Source organism: Pteropus alecto, unplaced genomic scaffold, assembly GCF_000325575.1.
Source record: "Pteropus alecto unplaced genomic scaffold, ASM32557v1 scaffold204, whole genome shotgun sequence".
Taxonomy (NCBI): domain Eukaryota; kingdom Metazoa; phylum Chordata; class Mammalia; order Chiroptera; family Pteropodidae; genus Pteropus; species Pteropus alecto.
This window is the reverse complement of record NW_006435766.1, coordinates 1,872,173-1,891,261: the sequence shown is the minus strand read 5'-3', so window position 1 is coordinate 1,891,261 and position 19,089 is coordinate 1,872,173. Positions and strand designations below refer to the sequence as shown.

Sequence of the window (19,089 nt, the reverse complement as noted above, 5' to 3'; positions counted from 1 at the left end):
TTCATGGTTAGGAACTCTGACTAGCAGAGAATCTAATTATCATCACATGCAGAGCATATACCCACATAAAATGCCACATGAAACTGAACTTGGGAGAAATAGCTTAGGAAAAGTAACTTTTTAAAAAGCCCCTCAGTAACAAATTATGTGTCCTATAAGTGGTTGCTGATTTCTAGTGAACCATCTTACCTGTTTTTCATTAGCCTCAGCTCTCGTTTGCGTGTGGCTTCTTCTGCGAGTTGCTGGGGGCTGTGCAAACTTCCTGGTGAGGCAGCCATCACTACTCCCTGTGGCAAAGCAGTAGTAGGAGCTCGGATCTGGTAAGTTGGCATGTCACCAGTGGCAGCTGCAATGAAACAAAATATTAAATGCTTACATAAACAATTTACAACTTGTTATTTTTATAGAAAATTGGCCTGGAAATAACACTTCTTTTTACATGGCATAAGAGGTGATCATGCTAATGTTTAAGATGATTATTCTGAGGATTATGAAAATCTTAGATATCAAAGATCTTCAGCACTTGGAACACTGACATTTAGCACACTCTACACATTTAAGGTAGAAAAGTGCACTAATGTGTTTTAGATAGGTTTTTATCAAAGGCTAAAGTAGAGAGACTTTTCAACTGAGAGTTTGTTGAGTCTGAAGTCAGTGGTGTGCTTATACAATGTTTAACAACCAGCTCTCTGGGGAAAAAAGCCCTGATCTGTACCATCTGTCAATTCCCATGATATAAATGCTTTCACCATGGACAATTCCAAGCTACCAATGTGACTTCACTGAATGTAGACTTGAGAGGGCATACACAGCAAGTAGCACAACAAACAGGTAAAATTGATGTAAATAACCTTAAGAGCATAGATAAAAAATTAGAAATGATGAGCTTTGAGTATTTATTAATAGTTTTTAGTGTAATTTATTTGTTAAGTGTGTATAGATAAATTAATAGCTTTTTTAAACAACCAGCTCACAAAAATCCTAAAACTTTAACAATTGGCTCTAGCAAATCAGTAGGAGCTGGCTCTAGCACACCACTGCAAAAATTTTAATTAAGGGATTTTCCTATACCCTATATTATGCCTGAAACAGTCACTGCATGTCTTTAGGTGCAAGTCCTATTACCAGAAGATAACTGAGGTACTAGAAGGAAAATAGTAGAGCACTATATTTTCATTTAAAAACAAAAAATAAGAAACAAAACAGCAAAGCTCTACTTAAAACTGGTCTCTCTGGGGAATGGTCATTTTTGTCTGTTTTAGGTTTCTTAGGATAATTATACATTTCTAAAGATTCATTTTTAAAAAAACACTTTCTAATTATAATCATATGACAGACAATATTTATTTAGTATTCGGATTGAATACTTAAAAGTCCCTCAGAGTATCCTAATTTATATTCAAAATGTGTATATCTACAACATACAATATACAAGTTACTGCAATAAACAGTTTCCTAGGAAAGACAGATGGATTTAAATGATCAAACACATTTCTACCACCAACATTTCAAATTTGAGAACATATGGTCCAGAGTTAATGTCATTTTGATGAGATATTACAAAACACATGCTCTCTTAAAACTAAATGCAATAGTTTTAAAAGTTATTAAATGCTATAAAAATTGGTCTAAACCAAATGCCGATCAAAATATGAAACACATCACTTCTATATTTCATTAAAATGTATTATGCCCATTGAGTAAGAACTGAAATTTTACTCAAAAGGGAGACAGACTTTTTTCATGTAAATGGAATATTATTACTGAAAATAGCCAAGCAATTTAAAAGATTAATCAAAAACTGATCTATGTGCTTCTTCTGGGGTAAATGCCAGGTTCCCCTCTACCCTCCTAGGCTCAAGGATTAGGTGAAAGAATAAAACACTAAAAATATGGCTTTGGGGAAGATCACTTAAAGGTCTCCATAAGATTAACATAAATATCATTTATAATGCTGTACTGCTTCTTTGCTCTATAATTTAAGAAACAATGGTGATAAGTAGTAACTGTGGTAAATATAATGATCACTAACAAAATCTCTATTAATAAACTTGGAGAAAATCCTAAATTTGTGACTATTTAAAAAACTGAATATACAGATGTCTCATTATATGTCACAGAAAATTTTATAGCTTTGAAATATTTAGAAAGAGAATTTTAAAGTCAGTGATAAACTGTTAACTTACTAAAAATTTAAAAAAATATTTTAATCACACCATCAGAGGAGATAGAATGGAGCAAAGAATAACAGCTCTCTCCTCTTTTCTCTTTACCCACGTCCAGGGAAGAAGGTTATGGGATAATAAAGGTTGAAACAATGGAACAGCTGGAAGCTACATGGGCTTTCTAAAATTGGAACAATAGTCAGTGACGAAGGAGTTGTTTCCGTGTCATCACGTTGACATTTGCAGGCAGCAGGGATGCAGACCTTGGTCTAGGGTTGTTCTTGCCAAAATCTGCTTACAAATAAGTGCAATAAAATTAATAGAAAGGTACAGAAGGGTTCATTATACTCTCTTTCTAGTTTTGTATTCATCTGCTTTTTTTCTGTACTTAAAGTTAGAGCAGGATGTTTATGTGATATACAAGTTAGTTTAAGAGTATTCATTTAAAAAAAAAGAAAAAGAAAAAAGGAAGGCTGGAATATTTCACAGATGAAAAAGATATTTCATTCATTGGTCTTAGAACCAGAAATGGTTCTAAGATTTTGCCTGTTTCCAAAAGCTGAAGCCACCTTCAAAGGACCAAATTTGGCACCATGAAGAATAATAGAGATTCCAAAAGAAGCATTCTTAAAATATTTTGAGCTACAGCTCAGAGAAAATATCACTTTAAAATGGTAAGTTAGAAGGGATGATATATTTGGATGTATTAGTTCTTGAATGTTAGCTAACAGAGTTTTATCTCCAGTAAAATTGAATTATAGCTCATTAGTTCAAGCCAGAAAAATTAAGCAGTATAAATTAGCAGGAATTAGTATAAATTTCTGTAATAGCCCAAACACTATATGATGGTACAGTTCTAATGGTCACTGAATAAATATCAATAGATAAATTTCACATATCCAAATATGATTTTATTAGTAAATACATTAAAAAGATATGGGCAAAGAGAAGCTTGTGTTTTAAGGAAATCCAAATGTCAAAAAGTTTTATTTTTGAAACATTATAAAAAAGTTTATATATAAGAGTTAGCTTCAGTTTCCAATATTATGAACTCAGTGGTAATTCAAAACAGATTAGATACCTAGGATCACAGTTCAAAGAAACATCCTACATTTTTTGATGGCATGTTCTTATCTCTGTACTTACAAAGGCCAATTCCTGTTCCATCTAACCACTAAACGTGCCCAATTTTTCATTCTAACATTTCACTGTATAAATTATTTCTGAAAATAAATGGGTCATCAGTTGGGGTTTAAACTCATGATTAAAGGTATTTATAAAAAAAGATACATTAATTTAATTTTATGCTAAGGCAGAAAAATCTTTAGACAAGTCAGGGTATCTTTTTTAATCTTGGCATCCCTGAGAATGTTGCACAGAACTTGGCATGTAATGGGTAAGTTTATTTGTACATTATGAAGTAAATTTTGAACTTCTCAGGGTTTTGCACAAGCCCATTGTCATTTGTAATTTTTCAAATAAGCAGTCTTATTATAAGATTATTATCTATTATTATAGTTAAGTCTTTAACACTAAGACATGGAAAGCCCTAAAAGATATGTATTTATTCAAACTGGTCCCTCTTGATAAAAGGCATTATTTCCTAAATCTTCCCTTAGATACTAGTCTTCTAACGTGGCATTTTAGAAGCAGAAGAATTCTAGTTATGGTACTGTTTCCAACCATCTAATTCCTGACACGAAAAAAATGTTTTAGGTTTGGTATCAAATATTTCATGGGAAGAGAAAATTCCTAGAACTCTTAATTCTGGTCATTAACTTCATACCTCTCTTTGCAAGCTTTAAACACGGTACAGCAGAAAAAGCATGGGATTTGGAGTCTGGGTTCTAGTTCAGCTCTGCCACTTACCAGCCATGTGACTTGGGGCAAGTTCAGTTTCCTCATCTGTAAAATGGGGATACATTATCTCATTTAATACTCACAATAAACCCTGTAACATATTGTCAAAGTGTCTAGCACAGTGCCTGGCACATGGTAGGCATTCAGCAAATGTTAGTTCCCTTCCTCTTCCCTTCCTTAAGTTCTGAAAGACAATGTTCCAAATTATGCTTATACTGTATTAGTTAAAAGGCATGTAACATCCATAAATATATTTTCCCCTAGAGTTTCCCTCTTTACAAACCTGAGTAATAGTATGATTGAAATGTATGGCTCTTACTCCTTATTTTATTTAGAAATATGCCTATTAAAAAACTTTTATAATTTATACTATATTTTATTGAATCCCTTTAGAGAATAAGTTATTAAAAGATAATATTATAAAATATCCTTTCCAATGTATATAATCATTTAAAATAGAACCGCAAAGGTAGAAAGAATCACAAATAACCAAATGATACAATCTCATCAGACAGGTAATAAGAAAATGGAAAAACCCCACAAGTCAAGGAGGTGTCTGTTTCTTCCTAAGAAAGAAAGAAATAAGAAACCCGGCCAAATGCCTATCTCGATAGCTTCCAAAGTGAAAGTTTATCAACATGTCCAAATGGTGGTTATATTTGTTTGTTCATTTAGTTACTGAGAGCTCTGTAGTAGAGAGCTCTGTAGTAGATACGTTAATAGAACATTTTTATGTATGGCGCGCCTACCTTCATGTCATTTCAGTACGTGTCACTTATCCCAACTACATCTAAGTGATAAGCTATACAAATAACTCAGAAGTCATACTTAAAAGCAGGGAGCTCCAGGAGGCTGCTGACATTTTCACTTTTCTGTTTTGGTTCTCTCCCTCCCTACCTCCACACCAGTGCTCCTAATGCCAAATTAGGCTTGTCTTTGCTTGGTGTCTCACACTCTCAAAACCTTTCCTTCCCCCATTGCTCCATTTTTTCCTGGAAAATTAAGCCCTCCATAAACATGACTACTTATGTACTGCTGAACATTTCAAATTTGTTACCAACTACCATATAACACATAGATCACGTAGAATTAAGTCCCTAAATAGTTTTTACTTTAAGTTACACATAAGGGACCTTTCTGAGTTGTTTATTAAGTGAAAATCTTAGAGTAAAAAGTCTCTAAAAATGAGAAATTATGAATGTTGAAATTTAAAGTTCTATATAATACAACCAAATGCTCTATTGCCCTATGATAGTAATAATAAATACTTTAGGGGAAAAAAATCCACTTTGACTACTTAAAATGATGCTAACTTCATTTTGTATGTTTGACAGCAGTGTGTAGCATGCTCTTGTAACTCATCTAACATTAGCGTTAGCTTATCAGTGTCAGGTGAATTTTGAGGAGCAATGTAATAGGTATGAACCAGATAAGGGTCTGGAGAGCCAAACTGGTTCACCACTTGCTAGCTTTGTAAACTCGGAAGAGTCGTTCACCCACTCTGGTGCCATGTTCAGTTATATGCAAAGCGATTGTAATAATATCTGCCTTGAGTGCATCAGGGAGAGTGCATAGATAGTGCTTTTCCTTGTGGATATTTAGCTATGGTTTCCTTAGTGAGGCCTGTATTTTGTGGGTCTCGAAATCTGATAGTTTATCTTTGACAGCACGTACAACATTTGTATTTTATTTGTAACATTAAGTGATTTTTTAAATTTTAGTTTACATAAATGCAAAGTATTATTTTATTAGGCAATATATTCATATAGGCAAATAAAACTAGATAAATTATCCCAAATTATTTTCATTAAAATTTTTTTAAAAAATAGTGGGAAATTAGCATAACAGTAATTTCATACAGATTTGGAGTTTTATTGACACTTCAGGTAGATAAGTGACCCCTATGTTTTCACATCCAATATGATTCTAACATGTTTTGCTACCAATTTGATCCAAACTATTCTTTTATGTGAAAATTTCCAAACAAAAACCTTTCAAGTAGTTCCCTTTCATAAAGGTTAAATGTTTTGTTATCATATGTCAAATATTAACTAAGATACTATTTTCCAAATCTGAATAAGTTGGAATGTATTTAACAATTCAGATATCCAGGCTGAATACAACTTGTTAGAGTTTAGACTCAGAGACTAAAAGATTGTTAGGCTCCTAACAGTTTATAAATAAAGCCAAAACTGATTTCTAATAAAAATTTAATCTATATCCAACAAAATCAATAATATAATTCTAGAAACTATAAATATTCACTTTTCATACACAATTCCAGGACCCTATAGGTAAATGCTCCTGAAACCTTTTCCAGGCCTGTCCTCATTGTTAGCAGCCTGATTTTAGTCTAGACCAGTTTTTCAAAATGTAATTTGTAGACCATTGGAGGGTCATAAAATCAAATCCATGAAGGAAGGAAAGCTTTTCTAAAAAAGATATAGAAAAGTACGAGTACATTATGTATACTAAAGATAAGCATTATTTTTGAAAGTAGTTTTATATGTCAGGTACACAAAGACACAGGCCTACTGCATCATGATTTAAACGTGGGTCATGGTCAAAAAGTATGTGAGCCAATGATCTATATCAACCCACCCCCGAAAAAAGAAAGGAAATAAAATGTCTTTTCCATTTTCAAGTAGAATTGATTCTGTGAGAACTGACTAGATTTCCAAAAATAATGATTTCCAAAAGCACAATGAGATCTTGTATAAGTTTGACATTTTTAAGCTTCAGCATTTAGAAAATTTTAAATTGGAAAGGGTAGACTCGTGTATAAGCATTATGGTTAAAACAGAAAAAAATATCAAGTATGGTATTTTATTCTGTAAACATAAGTGTATAAAAAATGTTCATTTATTTACAAGCAATGGTTAAAAATTTATGAAAAAGTTTACTTTCAACGTTCACTTTTAAATGTATTCTGAGTATATTCATTTTATTTTTTGTTATGATTCTCACTCATGCTTAGACAAATCAAGTGGTGAATTGGAATTAAAGGCTTAGTAAAAAAAGATATAAAACAACTAATCACTTTAAGAAAATAAATATAGGAACAAAAATGCAGTTTGGTTCTAACAATCATTAAACATGCAGTATTTGGGATTATTTAAGTCCATCTATATCTTATAAATTTGTTATTTGAGAGCTCCTGCACTCTATAGCATCCCTAAAACTTCATAAAAACTTTGAGAAAAACAAACAGTAGCGCCTCAAGATAATTTTAAAAACAATTTAATACAAGTGCTCAAGACAATGCAATGTTCCCACCTAAGAAGAGGACTGAGACCCATGCTCTGTAGAGGTAGATTGTGGGCAAGTTGTTTACAATCATCCATTCTTCATGAATTCAATTGCAAATCAGTACTGGGTTAGAAATCAGACACCAGTCAATAAACAAAGTTGCAAACACAGAAGGGCCATTAGCGACTAAGTCAAAACTATTACTTATAACTAAGAAAACCAAACCACGGAAAGAATTACGAGTACAGGTTTAAATAATGCTGCTTGGGGGCGATTTTCAGACAAGCGCTTCCCTGACTGCGCACGAGAGGGCGCTGTGAGTCGCAGATCCTGCAGAACGATCAGGGTGAGGGCACACTGGCCCCTGAGCCCACACTGGCCCCTGAGCCCACCTCTCCCAGAACGTGAGGGCCTAGGAGGGGCACAGCCTAACCACGCAGGCTCTGGGGATCTGCCCACACACGCGGTACCGGCTCCCTAAAGCAGATACTTACCTGCAGAGAAATGTTAAAGTGAGGCTTACAAGTCAGGCTACTCAGTCCAAGAGCGATCTTGGAGACAGAGGCAAGCGGGGAGCTAGTTAACAACTTCAAGCTGTCAGCCGCACTTGACAGAGCGGAGAGGATCTGACTCAATCACAGCCTGACTCGGGGCTGACGTCAATGTGCAGCCCGCTTGGAGTTTAACTTTTCCACTTCCCCACCGAACCACGATTCCAGGAAATGCAATGACGTCAGCCCTTTGAACTCCATTAGAGGAACAGACCATTTTAGACACCGAGCAAAGAAACAAGTAGGCGCACAAACATCCCAACACGCTGGTCTGCTTTGGAACTACAACTATACACAGCAATAAAATCGGAAGCTTAATTTTTTACAACTTGAACAGTATGTTTAACTTGTAGCTGAACTGGATATGCAACAGGTTGCAGATGAAGTAACAGCTTATTTTAGGAGGGAGGAGGAAGAGAGAGAGGGAGGGGAGAGAGAGGGAAGAAGGCGGGGAGAGAGGGAGAGAGCGAGGGAGGGAGGGCGGGGGAGAGAGAATTACTGCCCTGATCGAGTAAGCAATACTGAACAAAGAAGCAATTACACTTAGATGTCTTAACAAAGCATGCTGACTATATTGATAACTTATTACTCCTCAGCTACTAGAAAATTAATACTTTTAAAAATACTCAGAGGTGTGTAAAATAATTTTTCTAAATTTCAAAAATAGTTTTGCAGAATTTAAATCCCTCTCTCAAGTTCTTACCTGTTTCATCTCCAGTTACTGCCATGATGGGCTTCTGCATGCAGAACTACCTTGTTTGCCCTATCACAGGTCAACATAAAGTGTTCCAACTAGCAAGCAAGTGCAGTTATGATAAGTGGCAGTATTGACATCACAATGACATCACTAGCCTATCACTGCCATCAATTTGCTTTGTCACAGACCAGCTCACTGAAACCAAAGCCCTATAAAAACCTTTCCTGTAATAAACTATCGAATGCTCTTGTTTCTCATTTTTACATAAAAACTGTTGAGATTGTTCTGGCAAAAAAAACCCCAAAGTCTCATTAGCATTAAGTTACTTGTTTCTTATGGGGTTACTTTATTATTGTTCTGTCCAAGGTTTCTAGGTAAACAAAGGGGTCATAAGCCCTATAGATTTTTCGTAACTCAGAGAAAAAAATACTGGCGATTTAAAAAATAAACCAGTGACAACCAGCCCAGAGAGATGCTGTGAAAGACATAGAAATGTCTTTCACAGTCACTTTTAAATTCACCAAAAAATACCCAGCCACTTTTGTTCACTTAACACATTTCTATTTGCTATACCATAAAATCCAGCTGTTCCTAAAGATATGCAGAATTTGCTAATTTCACTTGAAGGGAGTAGATACTGAAAATTTTTAATTCACTGTGCCAAATGTAGCAAGTTTTATATAACACTCTTCCATAAATATTAGATTGAACCATATAAACTTGCTGATATTTGACCTTTTTGGCCCCCAAAAATATCAATTTCATGTGGCTCAATCTATTATTTTACTAAATTAAAATTCCTTGAAAAGAATTATGATTTTAAAAACTTCTTAAATAAATAACAATTACTATTTGCAAATTTAAGAAAATATGTCCAATTTTATTTGGATAACCTAATGAAAGTTCAGCACGTGTAGAGCTGGATCACTGTAGAAAATTTAACAATTGCAAGGTTAGACAAAAATTGGCAATGTTCAGTGGCACAGCAGACCACACCCTGGGGAAAAAAAGGATTTGCATCTCTATTGCACAAAAGTAAGTGATATGTCACTGAGACCTTTTACCTTTATCAGTAGGTTATACAAAGCCCAGTCCCTTGTATGATTAGAATTCAAGCTGACTTTAGGTTAATGAGAGGACATCCCACCACATTTTTGCCTTATTCCAAGAAGCACCTTTTGGTAAAAGCAAGGACTTTACACTCAGATGCTCAGGAGGTGAATGTCTGCGTCTTCAGTGTTTGTAGTGATTCTCCCCAGAGCACATGAACTGAAGACATCCTAAGAAAAGTCTAGGGATCACTCCAGATATCACCCCCATCGGAGGCTCCTTGAAGAACATTTTTTTTTTTTTAAATCCCAGCCGCATCTAAGAGTTTGGATCTGAGAGTACTAGTCAGTTTTCTTTCAAAGTTCAGAAAGTTCAAATTGATTTTATTCTCATCAATTTTTTTAAATTGGCATTTAGGTGCTCAATAAATATTAGTGTAAAAAATGGGTAAAGGAAAGAGGGAGGTTGGTTGTATGATTACTGCTATTCATCAGTAAAGTCTTAATAAATTCCTTGTCAGATAAACTCAGTTAATCAGCACATAGAACTAACAACATTTTCATAGAGGAAGAGTATTTCGCTTTCATTCAGTAAATGGTTAGTGAACATTTATCACATGCCAGGGACTGTGCTAGGGACTAAGGATCCCTGTCCAAACAGGAGTTACCATCTAGGCAGGACACCAAGTGTCACGATACAGTGATCCGTACCCTGAGAGGGCGTAGCGGGAACCCACAGGAGGTGACCTCAGCCAGATGTGGAGGTCGGAAGGCTTGCTGGGGAAGTGCTATCCAAGATGAAACTTGAACAATGAATATAATTGGGGAAAGTGTTCCTGTCAGAGCAGATGACTGTGTGAAGGCCCTGGAGAGGCATGGCATTTCACAGCAAATGAAAGATATGCAGCATAAGAGGGAGAAGTTGATAGGGAGGAGGCTGGTAAAGGAAGCAAGGCCTAGATCAAGCAAAGATTTGGGCCACGTTAAGGATTTTGACATTGTCAAAATTGAAGGGTTATGAGCAGGAGGCTGACATAATTAGACGTGAATTTTAGAAGTACCACTCTGAACTGTAGAATCGCAAATGTAATGGAGAAAGGGAAATGCTGGCATTTTGTTTTTAAAAAATATTAGCTCCTAGAATCATTGGGAGGGATGAACAAAAGAGAACCTAGCTGAACTTGCAGGAACAATTCCCAAAAACTAGGCCAAGAAGGGGGCTGTTGCCTCCAACATAATTAGGAAAATCAGGATGCTGCTCCACAGCTATCAGCTTCAGGCCAGCCACCTGGCACACAGACAGAGCCTGCCATGGGAATCCAGGTCAGAGGGGATAGCAGCCAAACTGGGATTATGACAGTGAGGGTAGAGAAGAGTGAAGAGACCTGTGATTTAGCTAGGAGGAAGAACAATGGAGAAGGGGAAGGAGAATAGGCATGACACCCAGGTTTCTGGATTGAAGCAACAGGATGGACAATATCCATTACTGAAATAGGGCAAGCAAAAGAAGTGGATTGAAGGAAATGAATGTGGCGTTTTGGATTTAAGGAGTTGGAGATGTGTGACGGACACTAAGTAGTAGCCAGCTGGAGTCTGGGGCATAGTCACGGTGAACTGAAGTGATGGGAAGAAAGGAGTTCATCAAGGGCCAGTACCCAAGTCAGTCAGAAGAATATAATCCTGAGAAACACCACTAACATTCAGGAGATGGGCAGAGGAAGATTAGACCAACAAAGGAGACTGAAAGAGAGGTAGGAAAGAAAGAAGAAAAAATGGTAAGAATGCAGTATCAGGGAAGTGAAACAAGCAGAAGTCAACAGTGTTAAATACTGCAAAAGGATCAATCAAGATAAGAACTGAGATCTCAAAAAGAAATTGCTGTGACCTTTCAATGGGATGATAGGGTGGAAGGTAGATAGAAAGACAAGAATGCCCACCAACCTGCTATGTTTAGTATAGAACGAGAACTCCTGGCTATCATTATTTTTAAAAAGAAGAATAAAAGGAAAGGAAAAGAGGAGGCAAGGCCAAGGAGAAAAAGAAAAGAATAAAGATGAGAAAGGAAGAAACAAAACATCTTATTTGTATGTCATATAAACATTCACACAGTATCACAGATAGCTTCACAAAGAATCAGCATATTATTAGAAGTAATTAGAGTTTAGCAAGGTTAATAGATAGAAGATAAACTTTTTAAAAAATCAATAATATTTCTCTAAACCAGCAAGAGCTAGAAAATGTAATAGAAAGGTACCATTCAAAATAGCAACAAAAACCATGAAACATTTAGGAACTGAACAAAGAATATAAAAGACTCTTTGAAGAAAATCATAAAATGTTAACAGAAGTTAAAATAAGTTCTAAATAAGTAAGACATTCTATGCTTTGGAATATGTCAACATTATAAAGATGGTAGTCCTCCCTAATCCTTATGTGCTATTAGTGGGATTGTAAATTCATGCAGCCAATAGGGAAAACAGTATGAAGTTTCCTCAAAAAGTTAAAAATAGAACTACCATATGATCCAGCAATTCCACTTCTGGGTATTTATCCAAAGAAAATGAAAACACTAACTCAAAAAGATATCTGCACCCGCATGTTCATTGCAGCTGTTACTTAAAATAGCCAAATATGGAAACAGCTTAAGTGCCCATCAGTGGATGAATGGATAAAGGAACTGTGGTGCATATATATAATAGACTATTGCTCAGCCATAAAAAGGATGAAATTTTGCCATTAGTGATCACATGGATGGACCTTAAGGGCATTATGCTAAGCGAAATAAGTCAGACAGAGAAAGACAAATACCATATAATCTCATTTACATGTGGAATTTTAAACAACCAACAACCAACCAAACTCATAGATACAATGAACAGATTGGGGGTTGCCAGAGGTTGAGAGTAGGGGGAGGGGAAATGGGCGAAGATGGTCAAAAGGTATAAACTTCCAGTTATAAAATAAATAAATCCTGGGGATGTGATATACAGCATGGTATATATTTCAAAGTTGCTAAGAGAGTAGATCTTAAAAATACTCATCACACACAAAAAAAGATAGACTGTAACTGTGTGGAGATGGATGTTAACTAGATCAATTGTGGTGATCACTTACTGTGACTTAGACAATGTTGAATCATCATATTGTATACCTGAAACTAACATAATGTTATACGTCAATTGTATCTCAATAAAAAAAGACTTCAGTTCTCCTTTAATCTATAAAATAAAAAAGACTTCAGTTTTCCCTATTCTATAAATTAAATGCAATCTCATCATTGGTTTTATTATATTACTATTATTTCGAAACTCAAACTTATTCTAAACGCATATGAAAAATAATGGTTCGCGAAAGCTAAATCAGCATTAAAAAAAAAAAGAGCAACTTGATCTGTGAGATAACAAACCAGCATAGTACTAGCATATAGAAAAAGAGACTCACAGTACAAAATAGAGAGTTCTGAGACAGATCCCAATATACATGAGAACCTCCTGTATAATACTGCTCCATAAACTAATGGGAAAAGGACAAAAATCATCAGTAGGAGAAAACTGGTTCCATACGTGGAGAAAAAATGAAAATAGATTCCTACCTAATACTATGTTCAGAGGTGGACCTCAGGTGAATTAAGGACCTAAATGTGAAAAGCAAAACTATTAAGCTAATAGAATTTATGTAGGAAAACATCTTTGTTATTTATGGAAGAAAAAGAGTTCTTAAACTCCAAAAGCACAAAACTTGTGTATTATCAATGCAAAATATAAAGCAATTAAAAAACTCTCATTGTTAAAGTTTGCAGTGAATTTCCTACATTTAAAAATTAGAAGAAATGATTATTATTTATGATTATACATTTAGATATATAGAGTTCATGAGTATTGGAGAAATAATAGACAGTTCCCTAACTTGCGACGGTTCAACTAAAAAATTTTTAACTTTACGATGGTAAGGAATGCTATCTGCATTCAATAGAAACCGTACTTCGAATTGTGTTCTTTTCCGGGGCTAGCAGTATGAGGTACGATACTCTCTTGTGATGCTGGGCAGGAGCAGGAAGCCGCAGTTCCCATCGGCCACACCATCACGAGGGTAAACAGCTGATATTCTACAGTGTGTTCATTGTATGACATGATTTTGACCAGCTGCAGGCTAATGTAAGTGGTCTGAGCACATTAAGGTAGGCTAAGCTAAGCTATGATGTTCGGTAGGTTAAGTATATTAAATGCAATTCGGACATTGTATTTTCAACTCATGATGGGTTTATCAGGATGTAATCCCATCATAAACAGAGGAGCTTTTATAGTGAGTGGCTTTAATGTACATTTAAAAGAAAATGTTAAAGTATTGGGTAAATAGTATGAGTATTTTTTATACTCCATAAATGCAACCACTTCAGTTCTTCATACACCTTTATTACAGTCCACGAGAACCCCCAGAATACCTAGGAGTAAAGCTAATTTACAAGAGTTTCATCGATTATAATGTTTTTTTTTCCATACTTGGAAGACTTTCAAACTAAAGTAACTGATATTATTCCCCTTAAAATTAGTGCTATATCATAAGTCCTAAGTAAACAGACCAAGAGGAATAGAATTAAACTAGAAAAGCAGGATTCTGAAAGTTGTATTAAACACATTGTAATTATTATAAGCACAATTGAACAAAATTAAAGTAATGCACAACTCAAATTTAACTGAAATCTTAGGTAACCCTAAAAGATTAGGGCTCTATCCCAACTGCTTTATTTCACTACCATCAGCTTCTAGAAGACAAAGAATGAGTACCTCAGAATTTAAATATACTAAGAATGGTCTAAAGAAAGAACAAAATCAGCAAATGTTTTGAAATAAAATGTCTACAAATTAGACTGAGTGTAACAGCTGGGAAAGACCCAAATTCAGCGCAACATGGGTTAGATACTTAAATCTTCATAAATTAAATAATAAAAATAAATTAGGTACAATATTTATAACCCTCAAAATAAGGATATTTATTTAATTTAAAAAAATCATTCATGTTTCCAACTCTTTTTCCATCATGCTACTCTGAATTTAACCTTTCTTTAGAGCCAATAAAACCTGATAAAAATTGAAAATCATAGAATTTAATGTGTTAATAAACTAAAATATTTCTTCTTCGAGCCTAAGTGTCCCCCAACCCCAATCTACCTCCTGTATATTTCAGAAAACTATAAAATCACCACTAAGTGGTGGGATATAGTAATCCACAGATATTCTAAATGTATTAGATTAATATAATATACCTTGAACAACAACCTGGCTGCCTGGGACAAAGAACTGCTGTGTGCCATCAGCTGACTGTGCTGCATACTGTACAATTGTAGCACCTGGTGGAGGAGCTCCTGAATTTGTCATTGTTAATGCCTGTAGTCCCTGAACACCATCAGATCCTGGGTTAGAAATCTGGATTGCTCCACCTTGGGCTATAGCAACTTAACAGAAAAAGAAAAGAAATATTAGAAAATTTCAAGATTCATTTTTAATAATCCCATATTGGAAGAATAATATACTCTGGGTCTATTTATTACCAATATGTCTCATTCTCGGGTTACCCTTATTTCTCTAAGTTGAATTAATAAGGAGATCCTCCTTCACGGGAAAACACTAAAAAAAAAAAAAAATCAACATTTGAAAATATCTTATATTCATAACTGTTTGAAATACACAGAGCCTGTGGAGTTATCCTCCTCCCTGGTATCCATCCAATTAATTATTTAAGAGAAAGAGTGGAGATGCAGACAGGAAGCAAGTCCAGCTTCTTGATTTTCTCCATTCTTTCAAAATTTTTAAGATATGAACAGTATTCTTCTAACTTTTAAGAAATGGTCAGTGAAATTCCATTAAGCATCATAATTACAATAAATTTTACCTTCACTTAGCTAACTACTTTTCTAATTTATCATTGAAAGAAAGTAGCTTTTAATGGAATACATATTATATATTTTGGTTTTTAAAGCTCAAGTCTATAAAACTGTAGCCTTTACCACCCATTTTGAAGTCAGGAGAATCCTGAAATATAAAATGTTAAGTTGGAAAGGACCTTAAAAGGTAACTGTATTGAAACAATTTGTGCTACAATATTTACCTCTACCAAGTGTCTTGAATAACTAACTCAGCTAATGGCAACAAATAGGATTTCCCCTAAATACTGAGACTTGCCAGTCATGTTTAAAAATTAACATATTAACTGAAGGTTAAAAAAAAATAGTGTTCTGTTTTTAAATTTCACTGTAATAGACAAGTCTAAATATCTGAGAGTTCTGTATACTTTAACATAAAGGTTATAACTTTATGTTTTAGCTTAAACATTAGAGATTAAGTGGAACCAAGGACTATCTTTTTTAAAAAAAAATCACATATAAACTGGCTAACTAGATTTACAATGAAGATAAAAATAACATATCATCAGAATAACACAACACCAATAAATCAATGTAAACGCCTTACAGGAATGTTACAGTAGTATCTAAAATATATCCTGAACATTTCCAAGTCATTCCCTAACATTTTAACAGTATCTAAGCAAAGGACCACTTAGGTGATGAACTGATCCGATAAACTTATCAGAACTATTGCAAAGGGTTGCAACAACGAATCCTCAATTCTTTGACCCAAGTTCCTAGGGACTAACACAAAAACATGGGTCATCATTTTTTCAGACTTCAACATAGATACATACTCTGCATTTTAGTTCATTGACAAGCCAATATTAGAATAAGATTGATGGAAACTAAAGAATCAGTTACAAAATGTCAACAGCTGAGGTTGAGAAACTCTGATGTAATATCACTTTATCTGGCTCATCTAGAGCATTATATACACATTTTAAAAACAAGATTTCACCACAACTCTCCAAAGATTTCAAGGGTCTCAGGATTCACCCCTTACAATAAGAGTTTGAGAGAGATCTAACTATATCTACCTTCTTAAAAGAGAAGAAAAAGAAGAGATAATGCTTCCTTAAACCTTCATGGCTGACCATGTATAAATTTTATGTTACCATATATCTGAATGTGTATTTGCAAATGATAATTAGTTTGTTGTCATAGAAACAGTGCTTTGGAAAGAGTAAGCACAGGCAGTGTAACCACAATGTGTAAGAAGCACAAAGTCTAGTGTTAACCTAAAATTAAAAAACCAACTTGAGAGACAACAAGCGTTTATTTGGGATCAAAGAATTGTAATTTGGTAAGCACAGATTCAGACAGAAACTCAAATAGTGTCTCAATTACAGGGTGAAAGTAGAGGTTTTTATGAGGAAAAGGAAAGGAATAATTATATGAAAAGAAGAAAAAATTCCTATTGGTGCTGATAAGCTGAGGTACTACTGGCTATACATGATTGCTTACTGACTCTATCTTCAGATAGAAGATCCACACAATCATCAATCCTTGTGATCAGACTGTCCCTGTTCCTGCAGACTTTACAAACAATTGTTCATAAAACAATTGTGGTTTGCCCAAGTCTAAAGAGCAAGGTGGGATAGTGGGGGTGGGAGGTAGCGGTTCATCTGGAATGGCTGCTCCGGCTCCATTTTAAAACAGTTCTATTCATGTCATTTTTACACATTTTTTTTTACGTATATCATACACTCAATAAATATAAGTAAATAGTTATCATTTCCTCAAGACAGACTATATTGCAATCAACTTAAGCCACTTATGAATCTAGAAAAGTTAAATGAAGTATGGTTTCAAATTCTGATAATAGAGCTTAATTTTGAATGCCAATACAATCATCAAGCTAGTAAAATATGAGGTGAGAATAGTTGCTTTCAAGGATAGGAACCATGAAATAAGTAGATAACAAAGATCTTTGCTTTCTTTTTTCTTTTCATACTTTTCCTTTTTTTTTTTTTTTTGACGTTTCTCCATAGTTGCAACCAAACTTATTTGCCTTCACAGTATGATAAGATGATAATATTAAGAATCTGTTCTTCTCATCACTTTATTTTCTGGTTAAGTCATTATATAATTAGATGTGAAAAACAAAAGCTAAATACACACACAAGCTGGCTCTAGGGGGAAAATATTTCTACTGAGAAGTCTCCTACTTTAGCCTAGCTTTTTTTTTTTATAACAAAGGTGCTCTTGATTTTGGCATTATCAAATGACAGAGGACCTCTCCATTCCAAATGTTACCTCTCATCTGACAATAAACGAGATCTCTCAATGCTTCAGGATACTGGAAATTGCCTGTGTGTGTGCATATGTGTATTCAAAAGGTTTGAGAAAACTTTTTTAGGTTACAAAACGCTCAAGGATAGTAATAATATGTGTTTTCAGCAAGTACACATCAAAATAAATAGTAGGAAAACTGATGAAAAGCTAAGATGAAATCAACAAAATGAGTTTAGTCACATCTTTTGTTTTAGCTCTTTTTTTTAAACTTGAGAATTTTCTAGTAGACATAAAACTAAAAAGAATTTCATGTCATCATTTCCCCTATCACTCATCCAAAACTTTTTTGTGTCTGTGGAGTATTTTAAAACTAACTCCAGACATTACGTCTGGCTAATCATTTTTAAATAAAATGTTTGGCCCATATCAAGGCCATTAGTAATCAATAAAAATAAAATTGCATTTCCCAATAATTTTACTTTGGAGACCAAGACTTTATTAATACTTTCTTGGGCTGCCACATGCCCACACTGTTGTTAACAATGTAGAGTCCACACTCTATGAATGTTAGTCAGGACTCAAACAGAAGTAAATTTGTCTCTATTTTAGACTATATCTCTTTCTTTTAAGTAATGCTTAATAACATTTTCATATCTAAATTGAACTAAAATTGAATAGCTAGATTATATAATCAACTAAATTCTACTCCAATGTCCATTATTAATTGATTCAAGCCTGCTAGTATGTTATCTGCTCGTAGTACTGGTGGATAGAGGTTAGGCTCTGCTGTCCTTGTTGCTCTGGGAGGTACCTAACTTCTGCCTTCCTACCCCGCCCCTGCCCCTAAGTCTCAGGTGAGCTAAACCACGTAATTGCCTAGGTCACTCTATATGCACTGGCTGAATGTTGGACACACTGACTTTACATTAAGAAAGCATTTGTCTAAAATTAGTAGTTGACAGATGGTCACGGAGATGGGAGCACAGCACCGGAAATGCAGTTAGCATTAATGTATTGGCTAGGTGGAGACCCAGAGGAAGGAAAGAGTAATTAGGGGTATATAAATGTCTAACCAATGTACTGTATACTTGAAACTAATAAAGTAAAATTTAAAAAAAAGAAAGCATTCATCTAGATAAGAGTGTAATTCATTAATTTACTAAGTGAGTTTTCGTGGTTATACAAATGTTTTTATATGTATATCTTTATACAGTCATGGTATTTAGTTTTAAAATAGTATAACCCAAGTATGCTTTCTCCATCACCAACTTATCTACCACAGTAACTAGGATGCTATCATATCAACTATTCTAGGCAATAAATTCTTTAAAAATTCCTAGTATACAAAACTGTTAAAAAAAAAATCTGCTACTTCCAC

At 34.5% G+C, this 19,089-nt stretch overlaps 1 protein-coding gene across 16 annotated transcripts in view; it reads right to left on the bottom strand.

Moving 5' to 3' along the window:
- Positions 1 to 19,089, bottom strand: part of CREM (cAMP responsive element modulator) — a 61,606-nt gene that overhangs the window by 5,525 nt on the left and 36,992 nt on the right. For 4 of the 16 annotated variants that reach the window (XM_025046397.1, XM_025046400.1, XM_025046395.1 and 1 more), the window contains exons 7-9: positions 14,835 to 15,023; positions 4,035 to 4,070; positions 190 to 346 (exon numbers count right to left, since the gene is read on the bottom strand). In XM_025046397.1, coding sequence (XP_024902165.1) covers positions 190 to 346; positions 4,035 to 4,070; positions 14,835 to 15,023 — 382 coding nt within the window. Of the gene's footprint in view, positions 1 to 189; positions 347 to 3,951; positions 4,071 to 7,768; positions 7,987 to 8,528; positions 8,652 to 14,834; positions 15,024 to 19,089 lie in introns of those variants that run through there. The other 12 variants (XM_025046398.1, XM_025046399.1, XM_025046403.1 and 9 more) reach the window with 10 other exon arrangements.